General features: G+C 39.7%; 3 protein-coding genes across 3 annotated transcripts; all 3 read left to right on the top strand.

Annotated features, from left to right (window-relative positions):
• The first annotated feature begins 7,847 nt into the window (after positions 1 to 7,847).
• Positions 7,848 to 8,771, top strand: LOC104109684 (uncharacterized). The gene has a single exon (XM_009619033.1). The coding sequence runs from the start codon at positions 7,848 to 7,850 to the stop codon at positions 8,769 to 8,771; it is 924 nt and encodes a 307-aa protein (XP_009617328.1).
• A 10,056-nt stretch (positions 8,772 to 18,827) lies between these two features.
• LOC138902388 (intracellular protein transport protein USO1-like) lies at positions 18,828 to 20,342 on the top strand. Its single transcript, XM_070190248.1, has 3 exons — positions 18,828 to 18,902; positions 19,161 to 19,826; positions 19,941 to 20,342. The coding sequence occupies exons 1-3, from the start codon at positions 18,828 to 18,830 to the stop codon at positions 20,340 to 20,342; spliced, it is 1,143 nt and encodes a 380-aa protein (XP_070046349.1).
• A 1,254-nt stretch (positions 20,343 to 21,596) lies between these two features.
• Positions 21,597 to 22,421, top strand: LOC138902387 (uncharacterized). Its single transcript, XM_070190247.1, has 3 exons — positions 21,597 to 21,788; positions 21,927 to 22,100; positions 22,194 to 22,421. The coding sequence occupies exons 1-3, from the start codon at positions 21,597 to 21,599 to the stop codon at positions 22,419 to 22,421; spliced, it is 594 nt and encodes a 197-aa protein (XP_070046348.1).
• The last annotated feature ends 445 nt before the right edge of the window (positions 22,422 to 22,866 follow it).

Here is a 22,866-nt window from a genome sequence, read left to right as displayed (position 1 = left end):
AGTGGTTGAGATGATATGATGGGATGCCCTCAGAGGCTTGATGATGTTATGTACGCATATACCTATGCATGGTATGGCATTTATACGCACATGCATGACATTATAAATTTTCATGATTCACAGAGCTATTCATAATTACAGGTTGAGTTTTTTACTCCATGTTTCTTTCATGTCTTTTATATACTACTGTCATGCCTTACATACTCAGTACTTTATTTGTACTGACGTCCCTTTTGCCTGGGGACGCTGTGTTTCATACCCTTAGGTCCCGATAGAAAGGTTGAGAGTTCTCCAAGTAGGCTATCAGCTCAACAGAAGATGTTGGTGCACTCCATTTGCTCCGGAGTTGCTTATTCGGTCAGTTTGATTCGGACGTGCATTGTTTAGTATGACAGGGCCCCGTTCTGACCTTTATGGTATTTATCTACTTTTAGAGGCTTGTAGACATATGCCATGTATGTAAAATATTATATGGCCTTGTCGGCCTACGTTTAGGGTACGAGTGATCATTTTGGTCTTATAGGCCCAAGTTGGTATTGCATGTTTTATTCTAGTTATATACGACAGCCTTTCCGTCTCATTTACCCATGATAGCATGATACAAAAAGATATGTTATGTTGGTATTCGGTTGAGTAAGATACTGGGTGCCCGTCACGGCCCATCGGTTTGGGTCGTGACAGAAGTGGTATCAAAGAAGTTCTATCCTAGGGAGTCTACAAGCCGCATTTAGTAGAGTCTTGTTTATGGGTGTGTTGTGCACCACACTTATAAGCAGGAGGCTACAAGGTATTTAGGACTGTCACTCTTTCTTCTTACTCTAGATCGTGTGGTAGAGCTCAGCTGTAAGAAATTCAAACTCCTAAATTCTATTTTATTTGTTATACAATGACATCTACATCCAGAAAGACAGTTGGTAAGAGATTGAATGTGGCTGTGGAAGAGTTGAGTCAGACAACAACAGCAACAACCTAGTATAATCCCACTAGTGGGGTCTGGGGAGGGTAGTATGTATGCAGACCTTACCCCTACCCTGGGGTAGAGAGGCTGTTTCCGATAGATCCTCGGCTCTCTCCCTCCAAGAACTCCCCACCTTGCTCTTGGGGTGACTCGAACTCATAACCTCTTGGTTGGAAGTGGAGGGTGTTCACCACTAGAGCAACCCACTATTGTCATGAAGAGTTGAGTAAATGTAAGGCCTTCAGTAGATATGTGTGTAATACGACGTGTGAGCCTCTTGATAAGGAGCCCTAAGGCATGAATATCTATCTACCCCTATGGTAAAAAGCAACGAGAGGATAAGAAGATAGATACAAGTTTCAACAAGTAAAGAAGCTAGGCGAAGAAGGATACGAGGTACCCAGTTAGTGAAGATTATCTGTATTTACAATTCAGGCAGAGAAATATAAGCATTCTGAGTTACTTTCAACAATAACAAAGATATATTAACTTGACAACACCCATTTCAGTTATGCCCTGTGGGAGCTAACAGATATAATTTAAGAGAAGGATGGGATATCAACATCCAACTGGGGTTAGAGTAACCCAAAATTATGGATGGATTGTTATCATTAGCTCACATTTTCGAGGGATATTGCAAACGTGGTAATGGTTCTCCTTGTGAGACACCCAGATGGTGCACTCTAGAATAGTACAATCATATATGAATACTAGAATGTTCAAAAATTTCTGAAGATTGGCATTGGGATCCTAGAAGGGATAAATATTTACCTTTGTATGACTCTTATCCCTAGTAAAGAGAGAGTGTTAGGCGACCCAAAGAGCCGGTGAGTTGAATCAAGGGGGGATAAAAGTGAAAGAATATCTTGAAGAAGTTTTCATAATAAGGTGATATACAGAAATATTAGCAGGAGAATAAGAAGAAAGTAAATGAAGCATTATGAGTAAGATGTGATAAATAGATGATAACGATAAATTAAAATATGACAGGACTACAGATTCTATAGTCAAGTGAAGGAAAAGACAAGAAGTTACATGCCTTGAGACAATAAAAGAGTATAAGCCATAAAGTCATGTCCCCATTTCGAGAAATGAGTTGATGACTCATACGTGATTACCAGAAGGAAAAGTTAGACCCCCAGAGTAATAGAAATTAGTATAGGCTACTGAATAAGATAAACTGAACATGAATTCAAGACCAAAGGATTTGATAATAGTTGACATCGTGAGAATTTCAGAGATCGAGTTCCGAGCTATAATTGAATGGACAACAGAAGAATAACTTTTAAAGGTCATTAAGGAAGACGTTTTCCTAAAACAAGCATTGTGAGCAGAGTTGAGCTTAAGGGACTAAGTGTGCTAGTTACACTAGGTGTCACCTTTGTGTGTAAGAAATTAAATTATCCCTGGTACAGAAGGGTTACCGCAAGGCAAGTAAGAGTCCGTGAAGATGTGAAAAGACGCCAAATATGAATAGGTAAAACATTTATAGGTAAATCTTCATAGCAATAAATGTTAGTACTCCCCTAAAGGAGGGAAGATGGTGTGATATGGTATTAAATCGGAGTTATGTGGTTAAGGTAACTATGGAATAGTAAAGAAAGAATGTGGTAGAAAGGCGAAAGGAATGAGATTGCATTTATTCAAATCCTACGGATATGATACGATTCCAGAACATTATGTAAGCATGACGACGGGGAGAGGCAGTAAGGGTTCCATCACTAGATGTTATTGATAAATAAGTGCAAATGAACACTGGATACATAAGGAGCCAGTGTGCGAGATAAGTTAAGACAAAAGATATAACCCAAGAGAGATTACGCAGAATATAGATATGAGAATGGACTAACGCGTAGTTAGTAGTTGATTCAGGAAGAGCCTATCCATGGCTAAACAAGAGGATATAGACAAATCAGCAGGTTGTGCAAGATAAACATAGTGAAACCCAACATAGGGAATTCAGTCTCGCAAATATGATGACATCGTAATCCTTGAGAAATATTCAGATAGGAGTTGGGGTTGTACAATAAAAAATTTTAGTTCAGAATCAACCTTACGAGCATAAGGGAGCGGAGGTAAGTAATTAAGGATAATTATAGGTGAGTAAGAATGTCAAAAAAAAAATTCTTTCGGGTATACGATGTAATAAGCTCGCAGCTTTACAGGAGTCAAAGGGTCTCTCTTAAGTACTACAAAGAAAGACTAACTGAGAGAATAAGGAAGAAGGCTTCAATTTAAGCATAGTGACATAAGGAAGAAATAGTCTTGTAACAACAGTCTCACAACAATATTATATGCACTCCATAAGAAAGTGGCACCTATCGTGACTAATGAACGGGAAGAAAAAAAAATCAAAAGATGATATTTGAAATCATATGAGTTACAGGAAATTCCAGTATTTGTGGGCAATGAGATAAGCCATGTATTCATGCAAAAAGTGGCAGAACGACCATGAAAAGTAATCGTTTGTGTTTAAAGACAACTAAGAAAGCATAAGAAGAATTATCTGACCCACGATTTAGAGTTAGTCGCGGTGATTCATGCACTAAAGATGTGGAGGCACTATTTGTATGGCATTTATGTTGATATATATATATATATATATATATATATATATATATATATATATATATATATATATATATATATATATATATATATATATACGGATCATAAGAGCCTTCAATATATCTTCAATTAAAAGGAATTGAATTTACGCCAAAGGCGATGGTTGGAGCTACTAAAAGACTATGATGTTGATATTTTATACCATCCAGGAAAGGCGAATATAGTAGCCGACGATCTCAACTATAGATCTATGGGTAGCCTGTCATATTTACAGCCAGAGAAATGTGGGATAGCCCATGAGATTCATCAGCTAGCTAGTCTTGGAGTTCGATTATTGGACTCGGGTGATACCAGAGTTACTATTCAAGACACGGCAATATCCTCTTTAGTAACTGAACTGAAGAAATGCCAGTATGAGGATCTTGTGCTAGCTCATTACAGATATACATCCCCTCAAAAGGAGAATACACCATTTGAGATTACAGGAGATGGAGTCCTCAGATATCGAGGTTGATTATGTGTTCTAATGAGGCAGGGTTGCATCAGCAGGTTATGGGAGAAGCTCACTATTCTCATTATTCTATTCATGCAGGAGCGACAAAGATGTATCATGATATCAAGTGAATATACTGGTGGGACGGAATGAAGAAGGATATAGCAGAGTTTGTTGCTCAGTGCCCTAATTGTCAGCAGGTTAAGATTGAGCCTCAGAAACCCGGTGGATTATTACAAGCTATAGAGATTTCGACTTGGAAATGGGAAGTGATTAATATGGATTTCATCATAGGCTTACCTCGTACCCAACGTAAGTTCGATTCTATATGGGTTATTGTCGATAGACTTACAAAAGCAGCCCATTTTCTGTCTGTCAGGACTACTTATTCAATAGAGGATTATGCAAGGCTTTACATTAGGGAGATAGTATGACTTCATGGTGTCCCTATATCTATTATCTCAGATAGATGTGCTCAATTTACAGCTAATTTTTGGAGGTCCTTACAAAAGGATTGGGGACTCAGGTAAGTCTTAGTACAACATTTCATCCCCAGATAGACGGTGGCTGAACGTACTATTCAGATATTGGAGAATATGCTACGGGCTTGCATAATGGACTTCAGGGGTAGCTAGGATGATCATCTTCCACTTATTGAGTTTGCATATAATAATAGTTATCATTCCAGCATTCAGATGGCTCCATACGAAGCTCTTTACAGACGGAAGTGTAGGTCACCTATCAGATGGTTCGAGGTTGGGGAAACTAAGTTAGTAGGACCAGAGTTGGTACAACAGGCAGTTGAGAAGATTAATCTTATAAGGGAAAGGCTATTAGCAGCTCAAAGTCGTCAGAAGTCCTATGCAGATAATCGATGACGAGACTTGGAATTTCAGGTAGATGACTGGGTATTCCTAAAGGTATCACCGATGAAAGGCGTTATGAGATTCGGTAAGAAAGGAAAGCTTAGACCTCGGTATATTGGACCTTATAAGATTATACACAGAGTAGGCCAAGTAGCATATGAGTTAGACTTGCCTTCCAAATTGGAGTCTGTACATCTAGTATTTCATGTGTCTATGCTCCATAGGTGTATTGGAGATCCCTCTAAAGTCATTCCAGTTGACGATGTTCAGGTTACAAAGCAACTATTATATGAGGAAGCTCCTATTGCTATACTAGATAGATAAGTTCAGAGATTAAGAACTAAGGATGTAGTTTCGGTTAAAGTACTTTGGATTAATAATAATGTGGAGGAGATGACTTGGGAAGTTGAAAAATAAATGAAGACTAGGTATCCTCACTTGTTTCCACTTCCGGAGGAGGATTAAACTGAGACATCACAGCCTTTAGTTACATATATGGTACTGGATTCTTATGTTAGTTATTGTTATTGGTCGTGTGAGGCCATTGGTGTTATTGATGATTGTGGCCCTGTGTGGCTTTGTATTATTGGGTTTACTATGTGATAGGTTGGTAGTAGTACCGTTACAGAGGAGACTCTGCCAAAATTTCTATAGATTTCTGGGAGTTTAACATTCGAGGACGAATGTTTCTAAGGGGGGAAGATTGTAACACCATGTGCGTCTCAAGGTGACGTGATGAATATGAGACTTGTTAATAATAATTTAAATGATTTTAAAGTCATAATATGACTATATATGATGTTTGGATAGAAAATATGAAGTTTGAGAAAAATCGGATTAAAGTTGCGAAAAAAACGACTAATGATTTGCCTTGTAATATAGCTTTTTGAGAAATATATTTTGTGTGCTATATGAGATCTTTTTGGGACATATTATATACCAAATTGAAGGTCTTGGAATTTAGTTTCCAACGCTTTTAACCGTTCATTCATACGACACTCGGATAAAAAGTTATAAGCGTTGGAAGAAGGGCCAATCATAGGGTACCAAGTAGCACCTTTTTGACTTTTTTAAAAAATGGGATATTTACATCCCATCTCGTCTCTTTCTCCATTTTCCAGAGAACACACCCAAATAACATGCTTGATCCGTACGATACAAACGAAACGAGCAAATACGCAACTTTCATAAATGATTCTATTCATAGAAATACTAGGGATGTCTCTAATCTTGATTTTCCATGTGTCTTATTATTCTATCATCTGTTCATCATGGGTCTCAGAAAAATACGCAAGTTGATAAAATTTATTTCATGATATTAATCAAAGGCATAGTGATCTTATGATATTTTGAGAAATCTTATTAACGTACTTCTTATGCATTTCATTCATGTATACATGTACATTGAACCATGACCAGATGGTATTATATATGCGTATATTATATGTATATGGGATATGGGAAAACGTTATGGCGTTATATACGCACCACCACCTGATCAGCTGGTATACGTTGATGATTTTTCCCATAGTGGCTGCGATGATATGATGGGATGCCCTCAGAGGCTTGATGATATTATGTACGCATAAACCTATGCATGGTATGGCATTTATACGCACATGCATGACATTATAAATTTTCATGATTCACAGAGCTATTCATAATTACAGGTTGAGTTCTTTACTCCATGTTTTTTTCATGTCTTTTATATACTACTGTCATGCCTTACATACTTAGTACTTTATTTGTACTGACGTCCCTTTTGCCTGGGTCACTGCGTTTCATGCCCGCAGGTCCCGATAGACAGGTTGAGAGATCTCTAAGTAAGCTATCAGCTCAGCGGAAGATGTTGGTGCACTCCATTTGTTCCGGAGTTGCTTATTTGGTCAGTATGATTCGGACGTGTATTATTTAGTATGGCGGAGCCCCGTTCCGACCTTTATGGTATTTATCTACTTTTAGAGGCTTGTAGACATATGCCATGTACGTAAAAGATTATATGGCCTTGTCGGCCTACGTTTAGGGTACGAGTGATCATTTTGGTCTTATAGGCCCAAGTTGGTATTACATGTTTTATTCTAGTTATCATACGACAACCTTTCCGTCTCATTTACCCATAATAGCCTGATACAAAAAGATACGTTATGTTGGTATTCAGTTGAGTAATATACCGGGTGCCCGTCGCGGCCCATCGGTTTGGGTCGTGACAGACGAATTCTCAGTCTGCTCACTTGAACGTCGAGGAAGAGTAGTCTGGCCATCATGGAAAAAACAACAATATGGTGCTTAGCAATGAGGCTCCCCCTGCTGATCCCAACGGAGTCCCAGTTGCAGACCCAGTCGATGCTAACTCGAAAGTGTCCATCGACGCCAACCTGCCTACCGACCCCGAGGAGTCAGACCAACAGTTCAAGGAGCGCCCAATGACGAAGGCGACAGAGTTAGTCTGCGAGTGATTTTCGAAATATTGCAGGCTCAACAGACGGTGATAGCCTAGCTGCAAAATCAAAGTTGCGCCCCCTAGCAGAGTTGAGCCCGAACTATCCGGGGAAATCACCCGAAGAAATGAGCAGATCGCCGAAAGGCCGGATAGAAATAAGGCCGGTATCAATCCCGAAGTAATAAAAATGCTTAAAGTATTGACAAAGTGGGTGGAGTTAGGTCAAAAGAAAATTTAGGCTAAGGACAAGAAGGTGGAGACATATAATTCCCGGGTTGATCAAATTCTAGGAGCGCCCCCGATACTGAAAGGCCGGACACCAAAATTTTTATCCAAAAGCCTTTTCCTCCAAGCGCGGAACCAAAGCATATCCCGAAAAGGTTTTGTATGGCCGATATTTCAAAATATAACGGAACCACGTATCCAAATAAGCATGTGACCTCCTACACGTGCGCCATCAAAGGTAACGACTTGGAAGACGACGAGATCGAGTCAGTGTTATTAAAGAAGTTCGGGGAAACTATGTCAAAATGGGCAATGATATGGTACCACAACTTGCCCCCAAATTCCATTGATTCGTTCACTATGCTCACAGATGCCTTTGTAAAGGCTCATGTCAGGTCCATCAAGGTCAAGATCAGAATATCAGATCTTTTCAAGGTTAAGCAAAGGGACAACGAGATGCTCAGGGAGTTCGTATCAAGATTTCAAATGGAATGGATGGACTTACCACCAGTTGCGGATGATTGGGCCATTCAGGAATTCACTCAGGGACTTAACCCCCAAAGTTCCTTGGCTTCGCAACAGCTGAAACAAAACTTGGTAGAGTACCCGGAGGTAACTTGGGCCGACGTCCACAATAGGTACCAGTCAAAAATTAAAGTCAAGGACGACCAACTCGGAGCCCATTCTGGGTCCGTCTATCCTATCAAAACCAACGACAGGCCTAAGAGAGTCGTCGATCATGAATCAAGGCCGGTCCGAGATCGGTACCAACCATACAATGCAGATCGAAGGGGAAACGGGTCCGGGCACAACACTACAAGGAACAAAAAGAGAGGCGATCGAAGGCCCAAAAGCCGAGGTCTGATGAGCAAAAATGGTTTCGATAGGCCGCTCGGGGGAAGGGAAGCACCAAGATTATCGGAGTATAACTTCAACGTTGATGCAACCGACATCGTATCAGCCATTGGGCATATCAAGGAAACCAAGTGGCCTCGACCATTGCAGTCCGACCCTACTAAGAGAGATCCTAACCTGATGTGTAAATATCTTGGCACTCATTGCCATAGGAACGGGCATCTCCGAGAATTTCTGAGTGATCGAGCCAAAAATCACTTTAGGAACAGGGACTATAACAAACAGACCGAGCAAGAAGAACCTCAACACGTCATCAACATGATCATTGGAGTGGTTCCCCCAGGGACCGATGATAAAGCGCACTAAAGTCTCAATTATGAGAGAGAAACACACCAGAGATTACATCCGGGAGGGAACCATTTCGTTTAACAATGAGGATGCCGAAGGCATCGTATAGCCTCATAATGATGCACTGGTGATATCTGTACTTACCAAAAATCTTGGCTTAAACATTTGTTGATTGATCCAGGCAGCTCGGCCAACATCATCAGGTTGAGGGTCGTCGAGCAGTTGGGGTTACAAGATTAAATAGTACCGGCGGTCTGGGTGTTGAATATATTAAATATGGCATGCGAAACTACTAAGGGAGAAATAACCTTACCAGTGAATACCGCCGGGACAATTCAAGATACAAAATTCTATGTGATTGAAGGGGACATGAGGTATAACGCCTTATTCGGAAGGCTAAGGGTTCACAACATGAGGGTAGTACCCTCGATACTACACCAGGCACTAAAGTTCCCTACGCCGGGAGGAATCAAAATGGTCTATGGAGAGCAACCGACCGCAAAAGAAATGTTTGCAGTCAACGAGGTGATCCCAGTACCCGCGATCTTGACATAAAAGAACACGGAGCCGACCCGGAAGAAAGAAATTAAATAGCAATCATCGATACCGACCTTGACCGAACCAGAAGACCGATGAATAGGCAATGAGGATGATTATGGAGTTCCTAGGTCATTCATTGCTCCCAATGATTCCGATGCCACTAAATCAATGGTCGAGGAGTTGAAGCAAGTCATATTGATCGAACACTTGCCCGACCGAAAGATATACCTGAGCACGGGGTTGACTCCCGAGCTCAGGAAAAAACTCATTGAATTTCTTATATCTAACATAGATTATTTCGCTTGGTCCCATCTTGACATGACAGGGATCTCGCCGGAGATAAGCACTCATAAGCTGAGTTTGGACCCGAAGTTCCATCCAGTTAAGCAAAAATGGAAACCGCAATCTGAAGCCAAGCACACTTTCATCAAGGACGAGGTATCTAAACTCCTTAAAATAGGATCCATTCAGGAAGTTAAGTACCCGGACTGGTTAGCCAACGTAGTAGTAGTACCTAAGAAAGGAAATAAGCTAAGAATGTGTGTAGATTATAAAGATCTGAACAAGGCATGTACTAAAGATTCTTTTTCTTTACCTAACATCGATCGGATGATCAACACGACGGCCGGTCACGAGATACTCAATTTTCTTAAAGCCTATTCCGGGTACAACCAAATTCGGATGGACCCGGGCGATCAAGAAAAAACTTCCTTTATCACTAAATTTGACGCCTATTGTTATAACGTAATGCCATTCGGATTAAAGAACACTGGTGCCATCTATCAACACCTAGTAAAACGGATGTTTGAAGAACATATAGGAAAATCAATGGAAGTTTATATTGACAACATGTTAGTTAAGTCCCTACGAGCAGAGGACCATTTGAAACATTTGCAGGAAACCTTCGACATATTAAAGGAATACAATATGAAGCTGAACCCGGAAAAGTGTGCATTTGGGGTCGGATACGGAAAATTTTTCGGGTTCATGGTATCCAATCGGGCGATCGATATCAATCTCGATAAAATTAAAGCCATAGAAGACATCACCATGGTGGACAACATCAAGGCCGTCCAGAGGCTGACTGGCGTATAGCTGCCTTGGGCTGTTTCATATCGAGGTCCTCGGACAAAAGCCATCGATTCTTCTCACTGTTGAAAAAGAAGAATAACTTTTCATGGACCACATAATGCCAACAAGCTTTGGAAGAACTCAAGCGGTACCTCTCGAGTTTCCCCCTACTCCACACACCGAAGGCGGATGAACAACTGTACCTTTACTTGGCGGTTTCAGAGGTGGCGGTAAGTGGAGTCTTAGTGCGGGAAGAGGAAGGTAGGCAATTCCCTATTTATTATGTCAGTAGGACCCTAGGCGAGGCCGAAATAACGTATCCTCACCTGGAAAAATTGGCACTCGCTTTGCTAAGCATTTCCAGAAAGTTGAAACCATACTTTTAATGTCACCCCATATGTGTCGTAACCTCTTACCCACTGAGGAACATCATGCACAATCCCGAGCTATTGGGCCAGTTAGCCAAATGAGTCATCAAAATTAGCAGGTATGATATCTAGTATCGACCCCGAACTGCCATAAAATCTCAAATTTTGGCCGACTTCGTGGATGACTTTACGCTGACCTTAGTGCCCGAAGTCGAAAGAGAATTAATGTTAGCCTCGGGGATTACCTCGGGAATTTGGACCCTTTTTACGGATGGTGCCTCAAACGCAAAAGGGTTCGGGCTCGGTATCGTGTTGAATCTCCCTACGGGAAATGTAATTAGGAAGTCTATTAGAACTGTGAAATTGACTAACAATAAGGCCGAGTATGAGGACATGATTGCAGGTCTTGAATTGGTTAAAAGCCTTGGGGCCGAGGTGGTCAAAGCTAAGTGTGCTTCCCTCCTTGTGGTAAATCAAGTCAATGGGAAGTTCGAAGTAAAGGAGGAATGAATGCGAAGGTATTTAGACAAGTTACAGGTAACGCTACATCAATTCAAGGAATAGACCCTACAACACGTGCGCCGAGATCAAAATAGCGGGGCCGATGCTCTGGCTAACTTGGGGTCATCGGTTGATGACGATGAATTCAGTTTGGGAACAGTCGTACAGCTGATCACGCCCAACTATGCCTTATAAAAAGGACTAAGCGGTCGTTGCAAATATAATTCGGTTTACAAGTCCGGAGTTGAATACCACAAAGAACTAAGGCTTAGCTACAGTTGTTCAATATTGCTAAGAAACACAAGTCCAAACAATTTCCTAGTTATAAAGATTTGATTTTTATTTCTACTAATTAACTAACAAATATTATAAAGCAGTAAAATTATCAACTAACAAGGATGAAATTCGAGACAAGCCTAAGGAGGTCTAGAGTTATGATTTTCCCAATTGTCGGAATCCTTCCCGCTACGCCTTCTATAATTTTGCCTAAGTATTCTCTACCGATCGTGAGTACTTTGGGTGTCGTGGCTCTCTCTCGAGCAACTACCATAATTTACTAGATGTATTCTCTCGAACTACACTAGTTGGCACTAATTCACTGATCGCTATGATCGCACCAAGGTTTCGTTATCTCTAATCCCACCTTTAAACCCCCCGTATTGATCTCTCACATATGTTAGGAGTGATGTTGTTCAACAACTACCTAAATGCGTACTCTCTCTCTCGAGCAATATACACACTAAATAGGCACAGTTGATTGAATGACTATTCAATCAACAACAATAAACACGTAGTTGAACAAGTAAAGGAATCCAACAACTCAATTATATAAAAACATAACAAGAATTTATCCTGCAAAAGGTTCTATCAAAACTCTAGATAACAAATTAGATATTCATAATAGTATGCACTAGAATTCATAACCAATAATGAAAATAGGAAGAAAGAAGTGAAAAACTCATAGAAGAATTCGCCGCTTTGCTCCTAGCGTGTTCCTGCCTCCTTAGGCAGAATCTCCTCTCAAAAACGTCATCCTTGGTGGAGTCTTCCCCTTAAAAATGCCCCCCTCTTCAGACATGTTTAGGGATTATTTATAGGCTAGGGTTGAATTCCTAGAATCCAAATACGGGTCAGAGTCTTTTAACCCGCAACTTTTAATTACCTAGCTATAGATCTCGCGAAGCCTGATCTGTAGCGTGGTCAAGCTGGCTATAGACCTCGTGAAGCCTGGTCTATAGCGCGGTCAATCTGGCTATAGACTCGCGAAGCCTGGTATGTAGCACGGTCAAGCTAGCTATAGACCTCGCGAAGCCTGGTCTGTAGCACAGTCAAGCTAGCTATAGATCTCGCGAAGCCTGTTCTATAGCACAGTCAACATGGCTATAGACCTCGCGAAGCCTGGTATGTAGCGCGGTCAACCGGGCTATAAACCTCGCGAAGCCTGGTCTATAGCGCGGTCAACCTGGCTATAGACCTCGTGAAGCCTTGTCTGTAGCACGGTTTGGGTACTTGTCATTTTTGTGCTCTTTTCTTGCATTTTCATCCTCGTTTTGTGCAACCATCATTCGTCTTTGTCTTCCGATGCTCCTACACATAAAACAACATAATTTAGCTCAAACGTCGCATAATTAACCACTAAACTAACAACATGTAAGGCAAGTAATGTACTAAAAGTATAACATTTTGGCCAAACATCACCACCCTACACTTAAACATTGCTCTTCCTCGAGTCAACCACCAATTCCTAGAGCACCTTATTTTCGTTTAGCACATCCGAAGAACACCATACATCATTGAGACATCTAATAATGTCACCTATCCCTTGCGAAATCATGTGCCATCGCAACAAGAACAAGAGAGTAAGTTGAATCCACACACTCGAATCAAATGCTCAAATATATTTTAAGGACTCGGATAAATCAAAGAAATTCCTCACTCTCACAAAGAAGTCACATGCATGCACAAATTATCATAGGCTTGCCCATTATGTAAACCTCTACTAATGTAGGCTTGCTCGATCTAAAATCAAGTATGACTTTTCTATGGTTGAAACGTGGGCTAAGGGAAGGGTAAGATATATTTTGGATTAGTGGTTCATCCTCCCAAGCACTTTAACATATCACATAATAAACTTTAAGCACAAATTCTTCAATCCACTTCAATTTCACAAACATTATCACCCCCAAAAATATTTTCTCTTTCTTTAAGCACTACATTAATTCATACATACTAGCAAGGACAAGATATGCTTATTTTCCTTTGCTACATATTTTTTTTCTTCTTTTCAACAATTCTTTTTTTCTACCATTACTGCTAGTGGTGTATTCCTTACAATACAAGTGCACATTTCTTTGTTTCATTGGTTCCACTCAAAAGCCACCCGAGTTTCATCCTTACTTTTTTTAGCGATCATTTTACAATTAAAGTGCTTTAAGAGATTAAATGATTAAAATAATGATAATTAAGAACAAATGGGTATAGGCTTGTAATGTGGTTACCAATAAAAGTTTATAGGCTCAAAAGGGTTGACTAGGGATAATTTTTATTGTGGTAAGCATTAAGCTCAAACAAATCAAAGAAAGCCTAAAATCATTTTTCAAACCTAGCAAAACCTAAAATTTCGCTTCAACTCACATGTCAGGCAAGTTCTAGACTCTAATGCAATGACACAGACTATATAATTTCTCACCACACATGGCACATGACTCACTAAGGACGGTTCCATTCCAATTCTCAAACAATTACAAGTATTCACTGAGCCACAAATATTAAGCATTAAGCACAAAGTGACACAAGCTAAGAAAACGAGACATAGGCATCAATAAACATGCTATCTAAATCAACAAGGCATCATAAACATTTCAAACTATAGGGAAGGTAATATACATGCTAGAGCCTAAATATACTACTATCAAACAAGTCAAAAGAACACCTAAAAATCTCATCTTCCTTTTTTTATTCCCTAAATCCTAATCTACTCTAAAAATAAAAAAATAAAAACTACTATCCGGTTCAACTACATCCCGTGGAGAAGAACCGAGGCACAAAAAAAAAATCACGAGGGATCATTACTACCTAAAATAATAAAAAGACATATTTTTTTAGATTTTTTTATTTTTTATTTTTTTTTGTCGGACTTTAAACCCTCAAGAAAATTGTCTAGGATATCCATCGTAGGGAAAAGTCCAATCTTTTTCCATTTTTCTAAAAAAAGTATTATTCAATTAAACTAACACAACTAAAATAACATAGAAAGTCACCTAGAGACAATCTCCTCACCCCACACTTAAAATTGTGTATTGTCCCCAATGCACACGATACTAATAAGAGGGTAAAAGAAACTCCCTGGTAGGCCAAAGACCGAAGCACTAGCAGTTCATTGGGTACTCAGACTTCTCCTAGGCCTGTTCCTTTGTGCGGGTACCTCATACTTAGTTCCAACCATCTGGTTTGCTGTAGCATCCTTCCAATAGCTTTAGTTTCCATGTTTCTAGAAAATCAAAAATCGACACTACAAAAATAATATAATTAAAAAAAAATAAAAACAAAACAAAATAAAAGAAAGCAGTAAAGCTGGGTTGCCTCCCAACACGCGCTTGATTTAACGTCGCGGCACGACGTGAATCAATTTTATCACTTTTCTCTCCACTTCGAACTTATGAATTGGACCCCAAGTTTTGCTTCAAGCTTATGATTATGCTCGTGGGGTGGTAGAACGAATCTAACTAGCCCAAGGAAACAATGTAGTATTCTGCACTTCTTGGCCTGGCTCTATTTCTATATCATCATCCAAACACAATGTGGAAAAATGCTTGGAGTGTGGACCAATGCGCTCAACTACATGAACATTGGGACTGTCTACATCCTCAACACCAATGACAGTAGAGTCAACTAAATATGTATCCTCAATATCCTTGGTTGACTCTAGTATTTCTTCTACATCGTCGGCATCCTCAAATTCTAGTTTGATTGATTGCTGATGTTCTACTCTGACCTCCTCCATTAGAACCTCAATTTTGGTATCTAATACATGCTCTTCTTGGCTACTATCCACAATATTTCCTTGTTGAGTATTAAATGTTTCAACTAATTGGCTCACTTGTGCCTCTAAGTTACGAATAGTAGCATCCTGCCTTTGTATGTGCAGTTGTTTCTTATTATTATATTCCACAAGGCACCTTAGCATATCCTTGATCTCTTTCAGGTCATCATCCATGGGTTCTTTGTTCCTATTAACTTCACAAAATAAAGAAGAACCATCAAAGTAAGGGGTTAGGGGAAGATAAGAAATATAAGCACAATAATGAAAGTGATCATCTTGACCACCACACATATCACATGCATTCCACACATAAGATTGAGTTGGTGCACATAACTCGCTCTTGGGAATATTTTGACAATTTTGCCACAAGTGGTTTCCTCCACAATACACACAAGGAAGATCAATAGTAGAATTACCAACATCAAAACTCCCATAATACCACGATACCATATTTCTCAAATTAATAAGTAAAACAAAAATAGAAAAAATCAAATACAAGAAAACAAAAATAGAAGTTCAAACTTGAAACCTAGCAATATGTACACATACAGCTACGCTGTTAGTTCCCTGGCAACGGCGCCAAAATTTGATCACGCCCAACTATGCCTTATAAAAATGACTAGACGGTCATTGCAAATATAATCTGGTTTACAAGTCTGGAGTCGAATCTCACAGAGAACTAAGGCTTAGCTACAGTTGTTCAATATTGCTAAGAAACACAAGTCCAAACAATTTCCTAGTTATAAAGATTTGATTTTTATTTCTAATAATTAACTAACAAATATTATAAAGAAGTAAAATTATCAACTAACAAGGATGAAATTGGAGACAAGCCTAAGGAGGTCTAGAGTTATGATTTTCCCAATTGTCGGAATCCTTCCCGCCGCGCCTTCTATAATTTCGCCTAAGTATTCTCTACCGATCGTAAGTACTTTGGGTGTCGTGGCTCTCTCTCGAGCAACTACAACAATTTACTAGATGTATTCTCTCAAACTACGCTAGTTGGTACTAATTCACTGCTCACTACGATCACACCAAGGTTTCGTTATCTCTAATCCCACCTTTAAACCCTCCATATTGATCTCTCACATACGTTAGGAGTGATGTTGTTCAACAACTACCTAAATATGTACTCTCTCTCTCTCGAGCAATATACATACTAAATAGGCACAGTTGATTGAATGACCATTCAATCAACAACAATAAACACACATTGAACAAGTAGAGGAATCCAACAGCTCAATTATATAAAAACATAACAAGAATTTATCTTACAAAAGGTTCTATCAAAACTCTAGATAAAAAATTAGCTATTCATAATAGTATGCAAAACTACAATACTAGAATTCATAACCAATAATGAAAATAGAAAGAAGGAACTGAAAAACTCACAGAAGAATTCGCCGCCTTGCTCCTAGCGTGTTCTTGCCTCCTTAGGCCGAATCCCCTCTCAAAAATGTCCTCCTTGGTGGAGTCTGCCCCTAAAAAACGGCTCCTCCTAGGGTTGAAGCCCTAGAATCCAAACCCGGGTCGGAGTCTTTTAACCCGCGACTTTTAATTACCTGGCTATAGACCTCGCGAAGCCTGGTCTATAGCGCGGTCAACCAGGCTATACACCTCGCGAAGCCTGGTCTATAGCGCGGTCAACCTGGCTATAGACCTCGTGAAGCCTGGTCTATAGCGCGGTCAGCCTGGCTATAAACTTCGTGAAGCCTGGTCTATAGCGCGGTCAACCTGGCTATAGACCTCGCGAAGCCTGCTCTGTAGCACGGTTTGGGTACTTGTCATTTTAGTGCTCTTTTATTGCATTTTCGTCCTCGTTTTGTGTAACCTTCACTCCTCTTTGTCTTTCGATGCTCCTACACATAAAAGAACATAATTTAGCTCAAACGTCGCACAATTAACCACTAAACTAACAACATATAAGGCGAGTAATATACTAAAAGTATAGAATTTTGGACTAACATCAACAGCTCATGAAATCGGTGGTAGAAGAAGGCAATGTCAAAGTAAACTCAATGATTTTAACCTGGGATTGGAGGAACAAGTACATAGACCACTTGAAAACTGGGAAATTGCCCTCGGATCCCAAAGAATCGAGATCCCTGGATACTGAGGCTGCCACTTTTAGCTTGGTTGAAGGGGCATTGTTCAGAAGAACGCTCGACGGCCCGTTAGCCAGATGCTTGGGGCCAGGAAATACCGAGTACGCCTTGAGAGAAGTTCATGAAGGCACTTGCAGAAATCATTCGGGGGCAGAATCTTTGGTTCAGAAATTAATCAAGGCTGGCTATTATTGGACCGAAATGGAGAAGGATGCGAAAGAATTCGTACGAAAATGTGACGACTGCCAGAGACATGCACTTATGATCCATCAACCAGGGGAGCTACTACACTCAGTCCTATCCCCATGGCGGTTTATGAAATAAAGGATGGACATCGTCGGTCCCCTGCCATGGGCACCCGGTAAAGCTCAATTCATACTTGTTGGCCCAAGAAAGAGAATAGTTTTGAAGATTGACAAAGGAACTCTGATATGAACCAGGTCCATCACTGCACACATAGACACCGGCAGAGTCAAGGCACGTGAGGTGCACATGCAGGAGATAAGCGTATTCTAGTAGAATGAGATATCTCCTGATCGAAAAGATTGCAAAAATGATAAGGAGAAGGACTCCTTATTCAGTAAGAACAATATCTAAGATAAGGAAGGATTTAGGAGTTGAGTTTAACTAGAACTCTTCCACCAAGGAAGAGTAGCATTAGGATTCTAGTTAATTATCTATCTACTAACTCCTATATATTGCAGAATGTTCTTATTGTACAGTGGTGTACAAAAGCAGAAGTTAAATGTGAATTGAGAGCAAATTAGCAAGGAATTTTGCAAGCAGTTCGTGTGTGATTCAAGTGTGCGAACCTGAAGCTACATGAACCAGATAGAAGAACCAGCTCCAAGTGTCTGTCTTTATTCTAGTTCAATTGTAGTAGATGTTTTCATATTATACCTTTCAGCTTTATCTAGAGGCAATTATAATAGGTACTCAGAGTATTCAAGTTAGAGTTAACTTGAAGTTGTCGCAGCAGTTAGAGGCTGGTTGCCACAACGGGATTAGAGTTAATCATAGGTTTACAAAAGTATTTTGTAAATGTAGTTTTTGGCTCAGTGATTTAGTGGAGAGTTTGGAAAAATCCTACTGGAAAGTAGGTCGTGGTTTTTTCACCTTTTGAGCCAGGTGTTTTCCACGTAAAAATCCGTGTGTTCTTTATTTTCTGTACTTATTATTCCGCAACAGTAGTAGTTGGAACACATAGAAGAACCAGGTCCTTCTATAATCTGTGCACGTAAAAAATTGGACACCACAGAAATCACCCCCCCTCTTGTGTGGTATTGACGTATAAAACATCAATTGGTATCAGAGTAGGTTATCCTTGAAGAGGCTAACACCTTAGGAGAAGATCAAGATGAGTGCACCACCTGAAAACTAGGAAGGGCAATCCACTGCTAGGCCACCACTCTTCAATGGCTAGTACTACTCCTAGTGGAAAAACAGAATGAGAGACCACATTATAGGAGAAGACTATGAATTATGGGACGTTGTCACAGATGGTCCATTGGCTACCATGAAGGTAAATGACGAAGGAGAAGAGGTGCCAAAAACAAGAGCTGACTGCACTACTGACGACTTGAGGAAATGAGAGAAGAATGCTAAGGACAAGAAATGGCTTGTGTATGGACTTGATCCAGACGAGTACTGCAGAATTTAAAGTTATACTACTGCTAAGGAAATTTGGGACACCTTGCAAGTGGCTCATGAAGGAACTGCTCAGGTGAAGAGGTCCAGAGGTACTTTACTATATTCTCAATATGAGAATTTCTCTATGAAGGAAGGAGAGACTATCCAAGAGAAGTATATAAGGTCCACCACACTGACTAATGAACTGAAGTCTCTTGGAAGGACTCTTCTTGAAGAAGATAAAGTTGAGAAGATTCTGACTAGGGTTCTTCCAGTTTCTTGGGAAAGCAAAATCACTGCAATTCAGGAATCTAAGAACATTGCAACTCTTAGGTTGGATGAGCTAATTGGAAATATCACTGCTTATGAACTTAGAAGGCAGACCATGAAGATGGATGTGACCAAGAAGGAAAGAATCCTGGAACTCAGAATCACTGAAGGTGCTGATCTGGAGGAAGATGAAATGGCTATGATCACCAAGGACTTCAAGAAATACCTTATGAGAGGAAAAGGTTCTTCAAGAGGTGGAAATTACAACAAAGCAAGGGTTCCTGAAAAAACGACCAATGAGGGCTGCTACAAGTGTGGGAAGACTGATCATCACATCAAGAACTGCCCTCAATGGGAAATTGAATGGGAGAAGAAAAGATATGAACGAAGGAACAGGAAGAAGGAACAAGTTCATTCCAAGAAGAACAAAGGATCAACAAAGGCTATGGTTGCTGCTTGGGGAGAAAGTTCACATGAGGAATCAGATGATGAAGATAGAGATGAACAAGCACTTATGGCAATTGGAGAATCATATGAGGAATCTGAGGTAAGTATAATTCATCTCAAAGACAAGACTAAGTTTTTGTCTAAAGAAAAACTCTCTGAATTATTACTAGATTTCATTGATGAATCTGAAGTAATAAATAAAGAAAAAGAATAGATGTCTATGGATTGTGTGATTTTAAAAGCAAAGTGTAAGAACCTGGAGCTCAGAGTTAGTGAGATTGTGAGTGAAAATACCACTTTGAAGAACCAGGTTCATACATTTAAAGCAAATGTTCTTGAGTTAAAATATGAAAATCTAAAACTGAAACTAGGAACCAGTAAGAAGACAACTGATTGCACACAACTCACCTTAGAAGAAAATGTAGGCAAACTGAAAGATGAGTTGTATAGGAAGGATGAGCAGGTAAGATTGCTAAAGGAGGATCTAGTCAAGGTCAAGCATGAACTAGACAGAACTAGTAAATGGAACAGGTCCTCCGATGCTTTGTCATGGCTACAGGAATATCACAGTAGCAATAGAAGAGGATTTGGCTTTGGGAATCAACTACCTAAGTGAGATCCTAAAAACAAGTACCTCACTCTTCCTGAGAACAAGATTTGTACTCACTGTGGTAAGACTGGTCACTATAAAAGTGAATGTAACGCAAAAGAAAGGGCCAGTCAAAAGAACAAAAATTTTGTTCAAGGGAAGAATTGGTTACCAAGTTGGGCTAAAATGAATTTAATTCATCCTTTTGCTCCCAAACTATTTTGTGTTCCTAAGACTAACCCCTGATTTCCTTTTATAGGTTCAAGTGAAGGGGAGCAACCAAATATGGTACATAGACAGTGGCTGCTCAAAGCATATGACAGGAAGCAAGGACCAGTTCCTTTCACTTGAGGACCTCAAAGGAGGAAATGTCTCCTTTGGAAATAGAAACAAAGGTGAAATCATTGGGGTTGGTAAGGTAGGTAAGGATGACTCTCATTCCATTGAGAATGTCTACTTGATAGACGGCTTGAAGTATAGCCTAATCAGTGTGTCACAATTGTGTGATAGAGGTAACTTGGTAGCATTCACCTATACTAAATGTTTTGTGATAAATCTTATCACTGACAAGATTGGTTTGCAGGGTAAAAGAGTGAATAATATATATATTATAGATTTGTCCACACTCTCAGAGAATGAACTAACTTGCTTAAGTGTGCTGGATAGTGATCCCCTCTTTTGGCATAAGAGGCTTGGACATGCAAGTCTAAGTCAACTCAACAAATTAGTCTCCAAGGACTTGGGCCTAACATTAAGTTCAAGGAAGACAAAGTTTGTGAGGCTTGTGCAAGGGGGAAGCAGGTAAGATCCTCTTTTAAATGCAAGAAAGTGGTAAGTACCACCAGAACGATGGAACTGGTTCATATGGATCTCTATAGTCCAATGAGAACATTAAGTAGAGGTGGTAAGAGATATGTGATGGTACTTGTTGATGATTATTCTAGGTTTACCTGGACACTGTTTTTAACATCTAAAGATGAAGCATTTGACATGTTCACTTCCTTTGTTAGAAAAACTCAGAAACAATTAGGAAATCAACTTGCATCAATTAGGTCTAATCATGGTACTGAATTTGAAAATGCTAAATTTGCTGAATTTTGTGATGTGCATGGCATAGATCATAATTTTTCTGCCCCTAGAACTCCACAACAAAATGGATTAGTTGAAAGAAAGAATAGGACTCTTGAAGATATGGCTAGGACTATGTTTCTTTCTAGTAAGCTGCCCCATAGCTTCTGGGCAGACGTTGTAAATACTGCATGCTATATCATAAATAGGTGCATGACAGGACCTCTAGTAGAGAAGACTCCCTATGAGTTACTTAAAGGGAGAAAACCAAATATATCCCATCTTAGGGCATTTGGATGTAAGTGCTTTGTGCACAATAATGGTAAAGACTCCTTAGGCAAGTTTGATTCCAGAAGTGATGGGGGAGTATTCTTGGGATATTCTTCACATAGTAAAGCATATAAGGTATATAACAAAAGAACTATGTGTGTTGAAGAAAGTGTTCATGTGGTTTTTGATAAAACTAACATTCTTTCTGAGAGACAGGAACATGATGATGAAGCAATTGGGCTGGTAAGAAACTTAAATGAAACCACAGCCCAGATTGAAGCTGCACTGGAAGAAGGAACAAGTGATGGAACAGGTCCTTCTACCCAGGGCAACCTGACAGGGGGAATTGAACAAAGAGAAAATAATTCTCAAACCTCAAGGGAACCTGTCCATGAATCTGTTCCACAGCAACAAAGCATTGAAAGAACATCAAGGGGAAACCAGTTGGTTGTGAAACCTTATAAGTATCAAAGTTCTCATCCCATTGAGAACATAATTACTGATCCAACTTCTGGAATCAAAACCAGATCTTTATTAAAGAATCTTTGTGCTTTTGATGCTTTCTTATCTCTTATTGAACCTAAAAATGTTGCTGAGGCTTTGCAGGATGTAGACTGGGTAAATATAATGCAAGATGAACTCAATCAATTTGAAAGGAGTCAAGTTTGGCATCTGGTGCCAAGACCCTTAGACAGATTAGTAATTGGCACAAAATGGGTCTCAGAAACAAACTTGCTTAAGATGGAACTGTTACAAGGAACAAGGTAAGATTGGTGGTTCAAGGATATAGCCAAGATGAGGGCATTGACTATGATGAAACCTTTGCTCTAGTTGCAAGGTTGGAAGCAATAAGACTCCTCATAGACTTTGCTGCTTATATGGAATTCACCCTCCACCAGATGGATATCAAGAGTGCCTTCCTCAATGGCTATCTAAAGGAAGAAGTGTTTGTCAAGCAACCTCCGAGGTTTGAAAGCAAGGAGAGTTCTGATCATGTGTACAAGCTTGACAAAGCACTTTATGGGCTCAAGCAAGCTCCAAGAGCATGGTATGAAAGATTATCAAAGTTTTTGCTTGACCATGACTACAAAAGAGGTAAAATTGACAATACTTTGTTCTTGAAATAAAAAGGTAAAGATCTCTTGGTAGTTCAGATATATATTGATGATATAATCTTTGGAGCAACTACTGATAAGTTAAGTAAAGATTTTGC

This window comes from Nicotiana tomentosiformis, chromosome 12, assembly GCF_000390325.3.
Source record: "Nicotiana tomentosiformis chromosome 12, ASM39032v3, whole genome shotgun sequence".
NCBI classification, from domain to species: Eukaryota; Viridiplantae; Streptophyta; class Magnoliopsida; order Solanales; family Solanaceae; genus Nicotiana; species Nicotiana tomentosiformis.
The sequence above is the reverse complement of the archived record's forward strand: the minus strand, read 5'-3'. Positions and strand labels throughout refer to the sequence as shown.